This window comes from Heterocephalus glaber, unplaced genomic scaffold (assembly GCF_053883595.1).
Source record: "Heterocephalus glaber isolate CG9 unplaced genomic scaffold, H.glaber_assembly_v1.0 deba00000331, whole genome shotgun sequence".
Taxonomy (NCBI): domain Eukaryota; kingdom Metazoa; phylum Chordata; class Mammalia; order Rodentia; family Bathyergidae; genus Heterocephalus; species Heterocephalus glaber.
Genome location: NW_028258142.1, coordinates 18,099,942 through 18,120,126, shown reverse-complemented (window position 1 = coordinate 18,120,126; position 20,185 = coordinate 18,099,942). Strand labels below are relative to the sequence as shown.

The 20,185-nt window shown below is 35.9% G+C and overlaps 1 protein-coding gene across 3 annotated transcripts; it reads left to right on the top strand.

The window, feature by feature from the left end:
* Positions 1 to 35: 35 nt before the first annotated feature.
* LOC101704147 (serpin B13) lies at positions 36 to 19,489 on the top strand. 3 transcript variants are annotated; one of them, XM_004858451.3, is made up of 8 exons: positions 36 to 579; positions 1,983 to 2,164; positions 2,692 to 2,748; positions 12,673 to 12,801; positions 13,182 to 13,299; positions 14,605 to 14,747; positions 15,361 to 15,516; positions 16,832 to 19,489. In XM_004858451.3, exons 2-8 carry the CDS (start codon positions 2,000 to 2,002, stop codon positions 17,234 to 17,236), a joined length of 1,173 nt encoding a protein of 390 aa, XP_004858508.1. In that variant the 5' UTR covers positions 36 to 579; positions 1,983 to 1,999; the 3' UTR covers positions 17,237 to 19,489. The 3 variants fall into 3 exon arrangements, with proteins under 3 accessions (XP_004858508.1, XP_087047766.1, XP_021094943.1); XM_087191640.1 differs by having other exon boundaries at positions 37 to 579; positions 2,052 to 2,164; XM_021239284.2 differs by having other exon boundaries at positions 37 to 579; positions 1,983 to 2,096.
* The last annotated feature ends 696 nt before the right edge of the window (positions 19,490 to 20,185 follow it).

The following is a 20,185-nucleotide window of genomic DNA, read 5'->3' as shown; positions in this document are numbered from 1 at the left end:
TAATGTGTATCCAGGGTGCAAAACTACTACTCTAAACAGGCATTTCCAGAGGATTCCTGACATCAGTAGAGATGAAGATTTCTCAATCCACCCTTCCTTTTTGAGTCGTAGTTCATTTGACTTGGTCATTCTAATTCTATCCTTTAGTCCTCTTTTGAGCTACTGCTTACAGTCCTGTGTTGTTCTCTGGTTAATTTAGACCTTTTAATGCTGAGGCTCCCCAAAAGAATTTCTAAGGGATTTTGGAGAAATTAGAATTTAAACTTGCTTCCTAAATGTCTAAAGTGCATACTATTTGAGCTACACTTGAAATACAATTGCTGACAACTTCAAGTGTATGACTTCATGGCTATTAATGAAAATATAATGAACTAAATCCTCAGTTTTGTCATAAATGTTGCATGCTATTTTTATTAGGAAATTATCATTGAGAAACCTAATGCTGTTTCACTGGAAATGCAAATTGTAATAACTAGGGAGAGGCAGAGACAGAGAACTATAAATTAAGGACCTCAGCTACTCATTTTACATAGGCTTGCTAGTTTCTCACACAGCTACCTCCCACTCATCAAGAGCCAGGTAGGTTGTTCCTTCAGCTACAACTTAAGATTCCTTTGTTTTGAAAATGTAGATGTTTAAGTGGGAGGGGCAGGGGAAAGAAAAGAAGAGAAAGGGAAAAATATGAGAAAAGGAAAAAATGGAAACAAATTCTTTGTAAATAGGGAGGGGTAGAGGGGTTGAAGGGAGGGTAGGGGAATGGTGAAAAAAATAAGAACCAAGATACATCATGTACAGGTACAAGTTCCCAAGGATGAATGTAAATGTATTGTATACCTAAAATGTACCAATAAAAGAATTTAAGAAAAAAAGAAAATATAGATATCTGTTGATTTGAAAGAAGTACTTTTAATTGTGCATTGATTTTCCTTGAGATGGTTTTATTTAATTTATTTTATTTTTGAGTGAACCTGTAAGGTTTCCCTGTAGGGAACCTAAGGTTGAAATTGAAGCTATAACAGCAGCTATAGGATGGAGATGTAGGATGCCTTAGCGGGGATTAGCCCAGGACAGCAAAATCACCCTCAATATGTGGACCTACAAAAATTTTATTCTGCATTAATTCTATTCTGGTTTTGGGATTCTTTTTATAGCCTTCATAGAATATTTATAACATAGCTCTGATGAAGAAAACATAAAAATGTTTATACTCTACTCGTTTATTTTGGCAAATAGTAATTGTTCTTTTAAAAATTTTTCCTTCTGAGATAACAAAAATAATATTAGCACATGGAAGAAATCTGAGACAATATAGAAAAGCACAGATAAGAAAATTATTCTACCTTACCTAATTATCCATGACTAGAAATATTTGATTGCCTTTAAAGGAAAACTTAGCTCAGCATCAAATCATTATGAGGTTACAGATTAGGATTTAAGAGAAATCGTTATTTGGCTACTGTTTAAACTGGATTTTGAGTGAATCTAGAAATAGCATCAGATAAGGATACAACTGTTGGTTTTATTATTGTTAAGGCTGGATTTGAACATTGTTGAGGCTGGAGATCTGTGGGATTCCTATGTCTTTGGAGCCCTGCCTTGTCACAGGTTGAGCAGCTGTACAAGCTGTACATCAGCAGGTTAAGGGATAGGTTGGCCTGAGGAAGCTTAACATGAGGAATGGGCAGATGGAGGGAAACACAGGCAGGCAGGTTCAGAAAAAGAACATGAGAGAAAAGAACCATTATGATGTTAATCCCATTCCCCGGGAAAACAAGAACTAAGAACTACTAGAAGATGCCAGGCTCTAGCTAAGTGATGTCTCCTATCAAGAGAAGGCAAGAAAAATGGGTGAAAAGTAGGCAGCAGTGACTTTTGATTGGGAAGTGAAATCCAATTTTCTGCATCAGTGCAGGAAGAGTTCCTGTGACACAAAGCCATCCAATCCAAATGTTCAGTGTTTATTGTTTTTATCACTGTTTTAGATCTCACTAAAATCATCATGGATTTACTCAGCACAGCAAATGCTCACTTTGGGTTTAATCTTTTCAAAGAGTTGAAGAGAATACATGATGGCAACATCTTGTTTTCGCCTGTTGGTATGTCAACTGCCATTGGCATGGTCTTCCTGGGGACTGGAGGAGCCACTGCCTCCCAGTTACAGAAGGTAGGCAGCTTCTTTGCTGCCCATGCACAGACTGATTTCTGGGGCCAGTCCTCTAGTATTACATTAAAAATATGCTCATCTTAACCTGCAGCCCAGGAAAGAGACTATGAAGATGTGAAGCAATTTCAGGTCTTTCAGGGAAACCCTTTGTACTCTTCAAATAACATTATGCCATCTGCTCCTTGATGCTTGAAATTTCCTTGAGTGGGGAAATTTCTTTGGAGTGCATAGCCTTGTCCAAATCTATTATTCTCATAATTAAAGAGAGAGGATGAAAAGCAAAAATTCCTGGGAGAGATGACACAATCCTCACCGAGTATAAATGACGCATCAAAGGTGAATACATCAATGGATGTAGGCTCCTCTGAAGAGATCAGTGAGAAACCCAGATCGTTTCATGATTTTGCAAGGAGCTAATGTTACCTGTATATTATAGAGATTCCTTTAACAAGAGTCTACTTTCCCCTGACTGATTCCATGAGGTTTTTAATGCTCTAATCAAGGACACACTATTTTCTCCCCACCAGGTGCTTCACTTTGAAAAAGATACAGAAAACTCCAGAATAAAGGGTGAAGAACAAAAGGTAAGGGCACATTTTTTACAGCCTTCAGTGTGGTTACTTTTTAGGTGTGAGCTCACTGGGGAAAAGGACTGAGAAAAGTGAGAAGGAAGTAATACTTCACACTAATTATTAAGCAGTAATAATCACTGTAGCCAAGTAATACTGCTAAGTACATTAGTTCACTTTTTATTGCTCTAACAAAATAACTCAAGCTGGGTAATTAGCTCACAGTTCTGGAGGCTGAAAGCCCACTGTTGGGTGGCTCTATCTGTTTGGCTTTTAGTGTTAGTCCCCCTGGATGTGTTACAATATGGCAGATAAGGGGAAAGAGAACTTGCCATGTGCAGAAGAGGCCAAGCTGTGAGCTGGCCTTGCTTTATAACAGCCCACTCTCAAGAACTAACTCACCCTGCAGACTAGCATTAATCTTCTCTGAGGGCAGGGCCTCCAGTGGCCTAACCTCCCACTGGGTACCTAAATGCTCTGTTACTCCTAATGTCACTGTACTGGGGATCATCCCTCATGCACAGAAACCCTTGGGGGACAAACCACTTCCAAATGAGAGCACTAGGATTATGTAATAATTACAAACCCTTAATATTAAGAAGAAACTTTCATGAATGTTAACTATTCTGAAGCCTGGATGATTGAGACATCTTCACAGCAAACGGGATGGGTTTGGTGTTTTAAAACAGATTTGGGTTCGTCTTGGCTCTGTAGCTTAAAACCTATGTTACTTTGGGGAAATTATTTATCATCTTTGATCCTCCAAAAAATGTCTAGTAGGAGCATCTGGAACACACTGGTAACTCATCCAGTGGTGGTGGTGGTAGGTGGTATCACTAAATTCAATTCATATTTTGGTCCTTTGTTGGTATTTTATTTAAAAAATTAGCCCAGCACTATTTATGTCCTGGGGTCTTCCCTAGCTCTAGTGCTTTAGTGTCCATCACTTCTCTAACATGGAAAAGAAGTCAAGTCCATTAGGTCAGGTCTAGAATCAGGAGATGGTCAGAGTTCACAGGAAGAACAATTGTTCTGACAATAGTTATATTCCAGTTCCATGCCCTCATAAAATTCTAGCTCAAATAGCCCAGCTGTTCATTTCATAATCCTAAATAGCTATGCTGAGTGTCAGGGCTCCTGGGGTTTGTTCAGCATTGGGTCAGGCAGCTTTTGCCTTTTGTGTTCTCAGTTGAGGCATGAATTTGATACAAAGTATTTTCCCGCCCAAGCACGTAAATCCACACAGATCCTTTGTTTAAATTCAATAAAGACAAATTTCCTCAGATAGATGCCCTTGTCTTTGGTGAAAGGCTTGATGCCTGAGTGGAAGCTGGATTTCAGCCTTGCACAGGCACACTCTGTACAAACCCAAGAGACAGGTCTGCTCTGTCTCCAGCAATTTTTTTAAGGGGGCCTGAAGAGGTATAAAAAAGAGTAGAATTACTGACTGAAAAGCTACTAAGCCTAGAACACATCTCAGAGGCCATCTACTCCAATCTCCTTATTAATGGATGAGGAAACAAATGAGTAAAGTGATTTATCCAGAGAAAGTCTTGACATGTGCCATTTAATTATCATATACATTCTGAGTATTCTGACCTTGCTTTTAAAAATTGGTAAGATCTCAAAACATACATGTAAAAGGTATAAGGAATAATGCAATGAGTGCATTTTAATTCTTTCTCCCATTGTAAGAAACAAAAAATCCTTGATACTTTTTCTAAATACCTTTTCTTAACACACCTCCTCTTCTGAGAGAGGTAATTCCATTGTCCTGAGTTAGGTGTTCATTATTCCCATATACTTTTGACTTCATTACATACAGCATCTTTTCTAGCCATGGTTCTTTGGTTATTTTTGGTTCAGCACAGTGTTCACAAGATTCATCCATTTTAGCTGGATATCTGTATCCCTATTTGATTCATTTTCAAATTGAGATGTGAAGCAGGTATAAAATAAACACTTCAAGATTTTAATATAGGAGGGGCCGGGGATTTAGCTCAGTGGTTTTGCCTCCTGCCCCGCAAGCGCAAGGACCCAAGTTCAATCCCTGGTACCAAAAAAAAAAAAAGAAAAAAAAAAAACAGAAGATTTTTAATATAGGAAATGAATGTAAAAATCATTATTTTTTGGAAATACTTAAAGTCTATACTTTTTATCATATAATAATAGTCTATACTTTTATCATATAATAATATACAACTAATATTTATTGTAATGATATGTTGAAATGATGACATATTAAATATGTTGGGTTAGATAAAATATAATAATAAATTTAATTTCACTTGTTTCTTTTTACTTTTATTTATTTTACAACGGTTTTTAAATTAACTAATTTTCTTGGTACATTTTAGATATACATAATGATAACATTCATTATATGGAATTTGTACCTGTACTTGATATATCTTGATTCTTCTTTTTTTCCCCTTTGCCTTCCCACTCTTCAATCCCTCTTCACCTCCTTATTTACAAAACCTTTGTTTCCATTTTTCCTTCTATTATCTTTTTTCCTTTTCCTTTCCTTCCTTTCCTTTCCCTTCCCCCATTCCTTAGTCCCTTTCCTAATTGAACATTTTCTTCCTATTTCCCAATATCTCTTATACATTTTGGTCCTTATTTACCTTTTTGATTTCTCACACCAGAGAAACAATGTAATATCTAAATGCGTGTGTCTCATTCATTTCACTTAAGAGTATAGTCTCAAGGTGCATCCATTTACCTAGAAAGATCTCAAGTTTATCTTTCTTTATGGAAGAGTAATACTTCAATGTATAAAAAACCCACATCTTTATCCATTCATCAGTTGATAGGGGTTTGGGCTATTTGCAAGATTTAGCTATTACAAACTGATTGCTGCTATAAACATGGGTGTGCATGTATTCCTGTGGTATGATGCTTTTAACTTTGGGGGGAAGATACTAAGAAGGGAATATCTGGGTCAAATGGAACCTCTAGTTTTAGGGTTTTTTTTGAATCTCCACACTGATTTCTACAGTGGTTGCACCAGTCTGCACTCCCGTCAACAGTGGAGAAGGGTTCCTTTTGCTCCTCAGCCCCACAAGGATTTGTTATTGGTTGGTTTCTTGATAGCAGCCATTCTTTCTGTTTTAATTTGTATTTCATGAATGATCAGGGTTGTTGAACATTTTTTCATATATTTATTGGCTGCTTCTAATTCTTTACCTGAGAAGTATCTATTCATTTCAGATGTTCATTTTTGGACTGGGTCTATAATTTTGAGGGGGTCTGATTTTTTTAGTTTATATATTCTGGATTTCTATAGGATATGTTGTGATTTCACCCTTTCCATTTCTAATTGTATGGATTTGAGTCTTTTCTTTCCTTTTTTTGATAGGTTGGCTAAGAGTTTGTCAATTGTATTTAATCTGGAACACTCTTTAGACATCTACTACATCTATTTCTTCACAGGTTTGGTTCAGTTCTGATATTTCTTTGTTGTTTTTGTCTCATTGATCTATTTGTGACAGTGGGGAATTGAATTCCCCTATTACAATTGTATTGTTTGATTTTTCATGTCCATTAATATTTGTTTTATATAGTTGGGTGTCTGGTATTTGGTGTATATATTATGATTGTTTTTCTTCCTCTTACATTGTTCCCTTTATAAGGATGGAGTGAGCTTCTTTGTCTCTCTTGATCAGTCTTGGCTTGAAATCCACTTTGTCTGCAAAGAGAATAGCTACCTCTGCTTTTTTCCAAATTCTTGTCACATGGAGTATTGTTTTCCATCCTTTGACTTTCAGTCTATGGATTTCTTTTTGAGTTAAATGTTTTTCTTGTATACAGCATATTGTTAGATCTTGTTTCTTGATCCATTCTGCCATTCTGTTGCTTTTTAAAAGATTTTTTAATTAATTATATTGGTACATTTAAGGTATACAATATAATGACATTTATCATTGGAAATATTTTACATAATCTATCTTGGCTCTTATTTTTTCCCCATTCCCCTGCCTTCCCTTCAACCCCTCCACCCCTCCCTATCTACAAGGACTTTGTTTCTATTTCTCTTATTAATTCCATTCCCTTCTTTCTTTTCCCCTCAGTCTGTTTTTTTTTTTTTTTTTTGATTGGTGAATTGAGACTGCTTACATTTATGGTCATACTGACATTTATTGACTTATCTTTGTCACATTATTTTCCTGTTGTTTGTTCCCCTTATTTTTCTTCTGTTTAATTACTTGTTTTGCCTGGTAGATTCATTCTGTTTGGGTTTATGGAGTTGTAGTCTTCCCTATCTCTTTCTGGAATGTCCTTTAGAACATTTTGGAGTGCTGGTTTGGTGGTCATGGATTTCTTCAGGTGGTCTTTGTCATGAAAATATCTCATTTCTCTATCAATTTTGAAAGATAGCTTTGCAGGGTACATCAATCTGGGTTGGAGGTTCTTTTCTTTTAGAGTTTTAAATATTTCACTCTAAGCTCTCCTTGACTTAAGGGTTTGTGTTGAGAAGTCTGCTGTAATTCAGATGGGCTGTCTTTTATATATGTGATTTGTTTATTTTCTCTAATAGCATTTAATATTTTGTTCTCATGTTGAATTTCTGGAATTCTGATTATTATATGCCTTGGGGTTAGTATTTTTGATCATAGCTAATTGGAATTCTATATGCTTCCTTTATCTTTATGTCAAATTCTTTTTCCATGCTTGGCAAATTTTCTGCCATTACTTCTGTGAACAGGTTTTTTGTATGTTGCTTGTGCTATCTCTGCATTTCATTGACTCTGATCAGTCTTATGTTATTCTTCCTTGCATTTAGCAGCTATTGGATTGAGTATTTGTGGTCCCTTGTTATTTTTAAGAAATCCTTCTTTTTGTGATGGCTAACTGCAATCCTGCCTTCTAGATATGGAATTCTGTCCTCACATTGTATAATGTTGTTGCATATATTTTCAATCAAAATTTTTTTTTTTTTGGTACTAGGGATTGAACTCAGGACCTTGCGCTAGTGAGGCAGGTGGTAGCTACTTTCAATAAAATTTTCAATCTCCTGGATATTTGATTGAATCTGTTTCATGGAATCCATTTCTTTCCTACGTTGATTTGCATCATTTTCCTAAGCTCCTCTATTTTTTTATTTGTATCTTCCCTAGATTCATTAATCACACCCTTCATTATGGCCATCATCTCTGAAGCTTTCTGAGAAATTATTTCTGTTTTTATTTTTTTCTAGAGCCTCATTTATTTGCTTTGTTACTTCTGCTATTAGCACTTCAGAGTCCTGGTGGGTGGCTTTCAATTTATTCTGCCTCATTGCCCCCTGAGTTTGCCTTTGTCAAACTGGAAGTCTGGCATTGCATCTTGCTTCCTTGTCTTCTCATTTTGCATTTATTTTTGCAGCTTAAATACATATTTGCAATTCATGCAGCTTACAGTCATCTTGGGGAGTGGTTACATACATATATTATAGCTTTTTTCCCCCAATTCATTTCCTCTTTCCTCTCCTCCCTTCCCCTCTTCTCCTCTGGTTCCTTTATCACCTTTTTCATACTTGTTAATATTATTTGTCTTAGCTAATGTTGTGTCATATAATGTTTACGTTGATTGGAGTTATTAGAATCCTGTACATGGCACATCTTTTTTATTTCTTTTCATCTCTGCTCTTCTTTTGTGGTATTGATGGGAGAATTATTCTTTTTTATATTGCATATTTATTAACATAGATTCATGATTGCTTTTATACTTTAAAAACTTCCATACAAGATTACAATTGATTTATTCAGCTGTATTATGATAATATTTAGCTATATACTTACTTTTCCCAATAAGTTTTGTATTTTTGTACAGTTTTGGGTTACTGTTTATCACTCTTTCATTTCAACTTGAAAGACTGTATTTACATTTTGTGTAGGGGAAATATAGTGACAAAGTGTCTTTATTTTTCAAGGACAGTTTTAATGGATATGGTATTCTTGGATGGTGATTTTTCTTTCAATATATTGAATATATCATCCCATTCCCTCCTAGTCTTTAAGGTTCTACTGAGAAACCCTCTCATGATCTAATAGGAACTGTTTTGTATGTTGCAAGATGCTTTTCTCCTGCTGCTTTAAAAATTCACTTTGTGACTTTTGACAGTTTATGTCATTACGGTGGACATCTTTTTAGCTTTTGAAGCTCTTTGAGGTTTAAATTTGTATTTCCAACTGTTTCCTCTCTTTTATGACATTTACAGTCATTTCTTCAATAGGCTTTCTTTATTTTCCTCTTTTATTTCTTCTGAGGCTTTTATAATGTATATGTTGTTCCATTTAAAATGTTTTTAAGTCCCTTAGGCTCTCTTTACTTTCTTCACTCTTTTGTTTTCTTTTTGATCCTGTGCTTTCATAACTTTAAATGTCTTGACTTTCAGTTCACAGATTCTTTCTTCTAACTAGTCAGATCAGCCTGTTGATTTTCTCTAGTGAATTTTTTGAATTATGTTCCAGAATCTGGTTATTATTCTTCATCATTTCTCTGTTAATATTATAATTTTGTTTATTTTTGTTTATTTTTGCTATTTGAATTTACTGAATGTTATTATGATAGTTATTTAGAATATTTTGTCTGTTAATTTATATATCTCTACTTCTTTAAGGTCAGTTTCTGTAGATTAAATTTGTTCCTTTGGTTGGGTTAGATTCCTTTGTTTATTTGCATTCCTTCTTATCTTCTGGTGCTCTTTGTCATTCAAAAAAATTGTCCACCTTGCCTGTGGTCTGCTTTAGTATAGGCAGAATTTTCTCTAATCAGTCCAGATGGAGACTTTGGAGACCCCTCAAACCTTGGCAGCTGGGGTTATGTTTTCTTGGGGCTTGTGCTTGTAGTATACCAATTGAAGAGGTTTGTTGCTTTTTCCTTAGGAGTTCTTCCCGGGTTCTTCTGTACTACTGCAGCCTTTGATGCACATGGATCACTTTTATTCTCAGGGGTTCTAATATATCCTGTTCCCTTCAGAATTTAAATTCAGAAAATACAGAGACCACTCTCTCAGATAGTGCCCTTGAAGGTCAGAATGTTGGATATATGTTCCTATCTTCTGTTTCTACACTCAAGGAAGAGTCAGGTATTTTCTCCCATTTTCACAGTGCAGTATTGTGGGATGGGACTTAGGTGAGTCAGTGTCAAGAATTTTTCTACTAGGTTTCAGTGCAGTTGGCTGTATACTTGTCTGGAGATACAGGAACTTTTTGATTGACATAGATTTCTAGAAAGTAATTTTTGTTTTTGCCTTCTTGTTAAGTTGGTGTCTTTGTGAGTAAAGGAGGTCTTGAGTTTTCTACCCTTCCACATTACTGATACTTCTTGGAAGTTTCTTTTGTAAGGATTTACGTATAGTAGGTGCTGTCAAGTTGTGTTTGCTTCTGTTTATTTTTGAAGCAATGTTTAGCTGCATGTTGAATTCCAGGTTGATATATTTTTTTAAGTCCTTTGAAGATACGATTCAATTTTCTTTTTTCTAATGTTTCTTGTTGATAATGATGCTTAATTGGCATCATTGATAAGTTATCAGGGGCTGCCTGACCTTCTGATTGAGGGTACAGCTGAAGATGCAAGAATAATAGACAAAGAACAAAGAATAAAGAAATAAGAACAAATGATAGTTTATTACTATGGGGGCCCAGGATCTGATCTTAGCTCTCTCCTGGCTAAGACCACAAGCCTTAGACTTATCAGTATTTATTGATTACACAACATAGCAAGGGGAATAAAGACAGATGTAGGGAACAGCAGGACTAAGGCACTAAGGATCCAGGCTTGGAAAAGAGAGGAACGATGTATTCTTGTGAAGGACAGGTCATAGTTAACAAGCCACCTGTATTATCTTTAGTGAATGTTTGATCTGGGAGAATGACTGCAGAGTCATAAATCCTCAGCTGTAGTGTCATCTTGCTATTAGAGATGTCACGATCTCATCGATCACTGAGATCTCAATTGTAACCATTGGTATAGGGAATTCTGCTTTTGTATGCCAGCCGAAGTCTCTTCTAGCAAGTCATTTAGGCCTTGGATTGACTCACAATTTTAATCAAGAGCTGAATTATAAGCCAATTCAAAAATAGTTAAAGCCTACCGAGCACAGTTTCAAGCTGGTTGGGTTATATTCAATTTGGGTTGTATTACAGTTATGGTGTTTGTTTTTATTGTTCTTGAATTTAACTACAATGTATCTAGGTGTGGATTTTTTCATTTACCATGAGTTTGACTTATCGTGATTTCTACGCATGAACATTCATACTTTTCATCAATTCCAGAAAATTCTCAGACACCTACTGTTTTGAATAGTTCATGTCCTCCAGTCTTTCCTTTCTTGCCTTTAGAAGAATGCTAGAATTCTTATTTTATTGTTTAGATTTCTTAATGTAATGCATATTTCTCATCTTTTGCTTTTGTGCTACATTCTCAGAAAATTATTTAACTCAGTTGTTAAGTCACTAATTTAATAGTGTTTAATAGGTTGTTTAACCATCTATTAAGCTTTTAATTTCAGTATTTGTTAATATTTATTTCTGGGATTTATAGTTGATTATTGAAGCAACTTGAAATGTTTCTTAAACATATTTTCAATAGTTCTTTGGTTTATTCATAATTTGTAATTTTGGAATATGAGCTCATATTTGCCTAATAATATGGAAGTCTGTGAAACCTGTGATATGGTTACCTTTCTAATACAGTTTTTTTTTTTTTCCTGGAATAAAATCTTGGGATGTTACCAATCCAAACCAATTTTAATTTACTTCTTAGTTTGAGGTTTCCTAAACTGCAGAAGTAGTATAAATTTAAACCCCAAAACATGTTTAACAGCAGATTTTCCCCCTTTCCCCAATTTACAAGTGAACTCAGGTACAGTTGCTCATTGGAGAAATAATAGCTACATCAATCTTTTCTTCTCAAAAGCTCCAGTATATTGATCTGCTTGTAGCACATCTCAGTTAACCTGAGAGGTCAAAAAATGATTATCAACCTTTTACAGGGTCCTAGTAGTCAGGAGGTAGCTGAAGGTAAAATTCAGCCTCAGAGATTCTGATAGAACATCAGTCACATTTTTACATTTTTAACATGAATGTCGTCAAATATTCATTGATTTTTCATAAAAATGAACTGAGTGTCTATTATTTGCCAGTTGTTAGTCTAGGCATTGAACAACTAGAGAAGAAATAAAGAGTCAAAACAATGGAATGAACCAGCCAACCTATGGGCCTCATATTGTTGAGGAAGATGGCCTTTCTATGTCAGATACAAACAGAAACAGTTCATTTACTTCAAAACTAAAATGCCTCTTTTTTGCATTCTCTGAATGAAACCAGACAGAGCTCAACAGGCAATGGAACAATGTTTCACTGTGCCCCAGGGAAGCATTCTGAGTCAGCTGGCTCTGCCATGGAACACACCTCAGCCCTGAATTAGAACACTGATGAGTCCTATAGGAATATCCAGAAAAGTACCCATCCTACACCAGGACAGTGATAAATCTTATTTCAGTTGAATGTGTGACTCAACTTACTCCATTATGAGTTACTTTTCTTATTCACTGTCTAGAACAGAAATTTCTAAACTTTAGTGGACAAAAAGTATCTGAGGACTCATCTACTTGAGTGCTTAGAGTGTCTGGGTAGATAAAAAGAAATGCGTGAAACATGTAGTCTGCAATTATGTTTGAAAGCAAAAGCACAACTTGAGTCAGGAAAGAAAAATCTGTGATGTTGGGCTAGTGGAGAAGGCCTCTCGGTGGAGCTGAGATTTGTCATGACTTACAACATGATTATATGATTTTCATAAAAGCCAACTAACATCCAGGGGTCACACAGAACCCATAGACTGCCCTCAATGGCATCCAAGTGAGGGAAAACCCAGTGGCCACATTCTCTTGGAGGAGAATTTAGTCTTGGTTTTGTCAAGATAACCCACTGAATTTTGGTCTTGATTTTGAAGAGTGAGAAGACAGAAGAGATACATCAGCAATTCCAGAAGTTTTTGACTGAAATAAGAAAACTCCCTGATGATTATGAATTGTACATAGCCAACAGACTGTTTGGAGAAAAAACATACCTCTTTCTTCAAGTAAGTTTTGCTATGTCCAGCACATCTGTGAGTGGCAGTCATGAGTGGCCAAATTATCTTGTCTGGAGAGGGGTGCTGGGGGCATTTTCCAAAGTTAGCTGCCTGGTTCTGTTGACATCACTGGTGATCTTTCTGGCCTGCTCATCAGATATTCAACTTTTTTTTCAGTCCTGGTAATGTAAACCTGAATTTAGCCTTAATCCCATTGAACCTTCATAAAATTATACCTGGAGGTACTCAAAGTGACTTTTCCAGGGTCTAAAAAAATTCTTCTTTTGACATTAGTTGTCCCAATGAACAGAAAATTTTATTTAGAGATGCTAGCAATTGAAAAATTGACTTTAAAACCTCTTTGTATTTCTTTCCTGTTTCTCCTAAAGAAATATTTAGATTATATTGAGAAATATTACCATGCATCTCTGGAACCTGTTGATTTTATAAATGCAGCTGAACAAAGTCGAAAGAAGATTAATGCTTGGGTTGAAAGCCAAACAAATGGTAGAGTATGGGTGGGTCATTCATCACACAGACACTTCTTGACCAGCTTCTGGGGCTTGACGCTACATGAGTGCCAGGTAGACCAGCTTTGGGAAAGAGCCTAGGATGGGTTTTGCAGGGATGAAAAGGCAGAGCTGGGCAAGAAGGGTATGGGAAGGCACTGCAGATGGTGGAACAGTCACAGCAAATATAAAGATTTAAGGAGAAACAGGGAGGGGACCACAAAAATCCAGCTATAGGGAAATGATAGGGGGGAATTGTTTGCCTATGGATTATGATATCTTTGGTGTTCCACAAACTGAGCTCATGGTTATCTTCAGTTTATCATTTCCTTTATATCAAAGCCTTTATTTCTGAGCCTGAGTCCATAAGTGCAAATGTCTAGAGGGTTACTTTCTCTTTGTTAAGTGAGTTCTCTCTTCAAGACCTGTCTCTGCTGCCTACAGTTGGGGCCACCTGAACATTGTCTCCATTTGCACATTATGCAGGCTTGACACAACTTTTACCTCCATGTACAGCAAAGAATTTGATTAATTCCTGACCTCATTCTCCCCTTCTCATTTCTGAGCATGAGCCAAACGTATATGATATGCTGGAGAGAAATGTTAATGTGGAAATAGACCATGAGAAGCAACAGCCAATAGTTAACATTTTTATTCTAGTTATCAGAGAAGTCTCTGTTAATAGAGACTGTATGTTTTTTCATCCTTTATCTAGAGAAAGAAAATTAAAAGAATCAAAAAATAAGGGGTCTATCAAAAGGCTCAATGAACAGTATTTTTCAGAATTTAGTGTGGGGTGGGTTAATCCCAGAACCCCAAATCACCTCCTTTTCCTAAATCTCCTGTCTCTAAATCTTAGGTGGAAATTCTATTGCGTTGGTAAGAATAACAGCTAACACTGAATTCTTACGATGTGCCAGATAGTGTTTTGAGGTTTCACACATACTACTTACTCCTTTCATCAGTTTATAGCACAGATTTTATTCCTATTTTACAGATTTGTAGACTGAGGCACAGAGAAAATAAATAGATTCTTCATCTGACAGGGGGAAAGCTAGACACATACAGTCAATCTGGCTCCAGAGCCTGAATAACTGGCAACCTCAATTTATGTAGTGGGGTGAATAGGCAGTGGACAAAGTGAGAACCCCCATTGCTTCTGCCTGCAAACACTTTGCCAGCAAAGACTTCAGGTGCTAATCTGGCTGAGTTTTAATGATTCATCAAGTTCATCTGTATCATATCTGCCACACATATCATTTGTCATTTGGAAGATGGGTTAATCTTTTTTGTCTGTTTGCAGAAAAAATCAAGGACCCATTTTCAGAAAACTCTCTGAGTAGCTCCACCAAGTTGGTGCTGATAAACGCAATTTATTTGAAAGGAAAGTGGGATAGGGAGTTTAAGAAAGAAAATACCAAGGAGGAGGAATTTTGGCTGAATAAGGTATGATCATTTATTCATGTGATGTGCTTATACATTGTCTTAGTTACTTTTCTCATTGCTGGGACAAAATACCTGACACCCAAAATTAAAGGAGGAAAGGTTTATTTAGCTAACAGTTTGGAGAGGTTTCAGTCCACAATTGGCTGGCTCCAAGGCAGGGTGGATGACAGACAGACAGACATCACAGAGAAGAAACAGTTTGTAGCAGGTAGAAGGTAGCAAAGCAAGAAAAGGTCAACCTCAGCTCTTTTTATCCCTTATATCTTATCCTTATGTCTACTCACACCCTTAATCCTAGTGCCCTTGATCCTAGCATTGCACCATGAATCAATCCCAGCATCACACACTCTAGTTCTGGCCACCTCTGAAAAAGCCCCACCTATGACTGCAGGGGTGGGGTAGGGGGACATCTAGATACAAGCCATAACACATATGCAATATAAAATCTAGTCATATTGGAGCAATTATACACTGGTAGATAGCAAATATTCTTTTTGTAACTCTAACCTTTAGCATTTTCTTTTACATTGAATTATTTCAGTGAGCTAACTTGTTTGCCTCATGCCTTTTGTCTTATGTCTTTGACATTGTGTGCTCTGTTGATTCATTGCAGAGTACAAGTAAATCTGTACTGATGATGGCACAATACAATTCCTTCAGCTTTGTTTTTTTGGAGGACTTGCAGGCTAAAATTGTGGGGATCCCTTATAAAAACAGTGACCTCAGCATGTTTGTGCTTCTGCCCAATGATATTGATGGTCTGGAAAAGGTAAGCCTCTTGCAACTCCTTATTCTTGCTTTCATTTCCTAAGATGTTCTGTCCCACCACTTGCACTGGGTGAGCCTGGAAACAGGGCATCTGAAAGGAAGCTGCTGCCTGACCATGTCAAATAGAAAGTATGTCAGTGTGCACCAGCTACAGCCAGCTGTCTAAAGAGGAACATTAAATGGTATCAAGCTTATTGAGGATAACGAGTGCGCAAAAATTTTGGGATAAGCCAAAATGAACATTTAAGATTATATGGACGTTCTAAGAAATGGTCGATATCTTTGGACTCTTTCTGGAAAAAACTTACATATGCACATATGGAGGAAATTTTATTTGATCTTTTGAGTTTTTCTTTGATCTTTAGTCTTGAAGCAATTGACTTAGACCCACCCACTATTTAGTTACAACATTAAAGTGGCTACAGAAACCAGAGAGACTTTATTTCAAATTTTTGCCCCTTCAGTAGCTTTCTGATGTTTGAAGCTTCTTAACTTCCATGAATCTCAATATTTTCCCAGCTATAAATTGGGCTCTGTGGTGTTTAAAATATAGTATTGTAAGATTGGGGGAAATGCATTCTAGAATAAGTTGAGGACATAGAAAACATCAATAGAGGGCAGCTGCTAAATGATTAAAATACTAGATTTAATCTGTTCTGTGAAACTTGGCTAGTAGTCTTATAAGTTGGGAAATATTTTGGGACAGTAAAATGATATTTATACTTTGATTCAGAAACCTGAAGTGTGGGAATTACCCTAAGGAAATAATGCAGAGGACAAAAACTGTCTTTTGGAGTCAAATCAGTAATTTCAGTATTGAATACACTAGAATACCTGACTTGAAATTCATAGTAATTGATATTTCTGTATCTGCAATATTTAGCAGCGTCTATTATAGCACCTGATACATACTAGATGTCTGTAAAGTTAATAAATAGATGAATGTTGGCTAAAATTTGTAAACTTGATGGGAATAGCGTCTATAAGCTTGAAGGTATTTAGGAGAGATACATGGTATTGTGACAAAGTTAAATTTTATAACAGACATTCAATGTGATGGAAATTATACATGGCTACAAAAACTAAAGAGGGATGGAAAAAAATAAAATTCATTTCATGTGATTGAGTTTTCATATATACACAGGTAATTTAAATATAGAAATAACATCTGCCTACTATCTAAAAGCAATAGTGTAGTGAAATAAAATTTTACTTATTACTAAAAATAATTTATGACTACTATAAATCAAGTATTGCACATTTAAATTTTTATAGATAATAATGATAATCTGCCTTCTTTTTCTTTGAAAAAATAGATTATAGATAAACTAACTCCTGAGAAGTTAGTGGAGTGGACCAACCCCAGGCAAATGGAAGCAAGGAATGTGAGCCTGCACTTGCCCCGGCTTGAAGTGGAAGACAGTTATGACCTGGAACGTGTCCTGGTGGCCATGGGGTTGGAAGACATTTTCAGCCAGTGTGAAGCAGACTACTTAGGAACATGCCTGCAATCCAGGTTGCAGGCCCAGAAGTTCCTGCACAGGTCATTTCTGGAGGTGACTGAGGACGGCACGGAGGCCACTGCAGCCACTGGCATGGCCTTCACTGTCTCATTAGACTCAGGCTGTGAATATGTTCACTGTAATCACCCTTTCTTGTTCTTCATCAGACACAATGAGTCCAACAACATCCTCTTTTTTGGGAGATTTTCTTCTCCTTAAAATAATCAAGGAGGCAGGCATTGTGGCAATGCTTGTAATTCTAGTACTCTGGAAGGCTGAGGCAGAAAGGTCTCAAGTTGAAGCCCTGCCCGGGCAACATAGTGACTTAGCAAGTCCTTATCTCAAAATAAAACTTTTTTAAAAAGGGCAGGGGATGGCCATGAGCTCAATCCCCAATACAGGGGGCAGACAGGATGGGGAGGTAGGGGGGTGAGGGGTGGGGGAGGTTATGGCTATACATGTTTTTTCTTAGAAAACAACGAGCTGAGTTGAAGTATTAACAGTATTATGGAAATTGTCCATGCATTACAATTCCAGTCTTGTCCTTAAGTCAATGATTTAATGACTGTAATAATGTAGGTTTATAACTTTCCCTGAAAGTGGAGCATACTTTTGTGCCATACATAAAGGGAGCAAACCAAAGATCATTCTTACTCCCCTTGGTTTCCTTTTGAAAATAAATGAATATCTTGTAAATTTTTTTTGCACTGATAGGGAGAAATAGTATCTTTGATAAAGAATATGTGAGTGGGTCCCTTAAGTTTTAGTATTTTGACATTTTATAATACACAAATAACATAAGACAATAATTTACTCAATTATGTGTTACTTTTTTCCTTTACTAAACTATACACAGGAAAGAGACTTTAGAGACATAATAGTAAGACATAAATTTAGGTTCACATGTGAGAATAAAATGAAATAATAAATAAAATAATATGCCAGATAGAAAGGATTTCCATATTTCATCTTCCATTCTAACATAGTGTATTACCCATTGTCATCTGGGTAAACATTTGATATCTGAAATAAGTATGATAATTGAGAGCATAGATATTGCTGTTGATCAAAATGCCCACCTTATTAGTCTTTAAAAGTTAATACTTGGAAAATAATTCTTAGTCATTAACCATGGCTCCTCATTGCTCTCTCCTTTAACTGATGGAAATCGTCATTCTACTGTCTGTTTTTCTGGATTTGCCTGTTATGGATTTGTATAAATGATATCCTTCATGCGCTTAGCATAATGCTTTCAAGGTTCATCTAAATTATAGTGTGAATCATTTTTATTCTTTAGTATGGTTAATATTTCATTGCATGGATTTGTCAAATTTTGTGTATCTACTTATTGGCTGATAAACATTTGTGTTTGACATTTTGGCTATTCTGTTTTTTTTTTTTCTCCTGTACTGGGGATTGAACTCAGGACCTTGTGCTTGTGAGGCAGGTGTGGTACCACTGAACTAAATCCTCAGCCCTTGGCTATTCTGAATAATGCTGCTATCATAGGGAAATTTTGTATGAGTTTTTGCATGGACATATATTTTCATTTCTCTTGAGATGGAATTTCTGGGTGGTACTTTCATGTTTAGCATTTTGAAGAACTGCTACATTGTTTTCCAAAGCATTAGTATAATTTTATAATCCCCCAGCAAACATATATGAGTTTCTGTTTTTAACACGGTTGCCAATACTTACAATCTGTTTTTTATTTTTATTTTAAAATTTTTTTTATTTTTTATTTTTTGTTACCAGGGATCGAGCTCCGGTCCTTGCACTTGCGCAGCAGGCGGCGAAACCACTGAGCTAAATCCCCGGCCCTACAATCTGGTTTTTAAATTTCAGCTATACTAGTGAGTGTGAAGCAGTTCCTCATTGTGGTTTTATGGACTATTTTGAAATGTGATTGGAGTCCAATTTGTTAATATTGTATTACTTTTTACAGTGCTGGGGATCCAACCCAGAGTTTCACACTCCAGTCTTATTAATATCATCTTGTAAGGATCACACTCTTGTCAATCTAGGTCCTCACGATTCAAAACATGTGCTCTGGGTTTATTCTCGATACTTTTAGCCCTTCTATTTACATCCCTAATCCATTTGTTATTTGAGTGTGTTTGTAGTGTGGGGATAATGGTATAAATTCATAAATGGTATATAATCACCACAGCATTATTTCTTTAAAAGATGGTCAGTTTGGTGTTGTCCTAGTATTTTAGTAAAAATCAATTGATTATAAATAAAAGGTTTTATTTGAGGGCTCTCAGTTCTGTTCCGTTGCTCTATGCTACTATGCCTATGCTAGTACTGTTGTGATTCTGAAATCAAAGAGCATAATTATTTTGTTCTTTTTCAAAATTGTTTTGGTCATTACAGGTCCTCTGCATTTTTATAAGTTTAAAATCAGTTTGTCTATTTCTTTAAAAAATTGGTATTTTGATAAGTATTGCATTAAATTTATAAGTAATTTTATCAATTTTGAGTTTCCTGATCTATGAGTATGCAACGTCTCCATTTATTTAGCAATTTCATTCTTTGTAACAGTATTTTGTAGGTACTACTACTGTACAGGTCTTTTTTGTTGACTTTCTTTTGACATTTTTTGATAGTATCACGAATGGTATTACTTTTTTAATTTCACTTTGATTATTCACTCATAGTGTTTAGACCTCTGATTGGTTTTTGTCTGAAAATTTTATACCTCCATTTTGCTAAACTCATTTATTAGTTCAAATAGCTTTTTCTTTCACCTTCATCTCAAATTGTCTCAGGCTACTCAAGCAGTGAAAGAGCTGGTCATCATGACCTTGAGAAAACTCCCATGTTGATGAAGGAGAGTATAATGGGAGAAGCGCCAGCCAAGGCAGCCTTAACCTCATAACTTTTTGCATTAAGTTCTGTAGGGTTTTTTTTGTGTGTGTGAATGAATGGTTCTTTGGTTGATTTCCAGAACATAGATATGGTTGTTTTTGACATCTTCGTCCAGCTTTCTAGTTGTATTTTGGGGGCCATACCTGAAGTCTTACTTTCTTTGTTTTTTTTCACTTTTAAAAATTTTATTTATTCATTTAAAGTTGATGAATAAAATTGTATGCATTTATCATTCTTAACATGATGCCCTAGAGCATATATGCAAAATGTCAAAAATATTCTGGTTGGTATTGACTG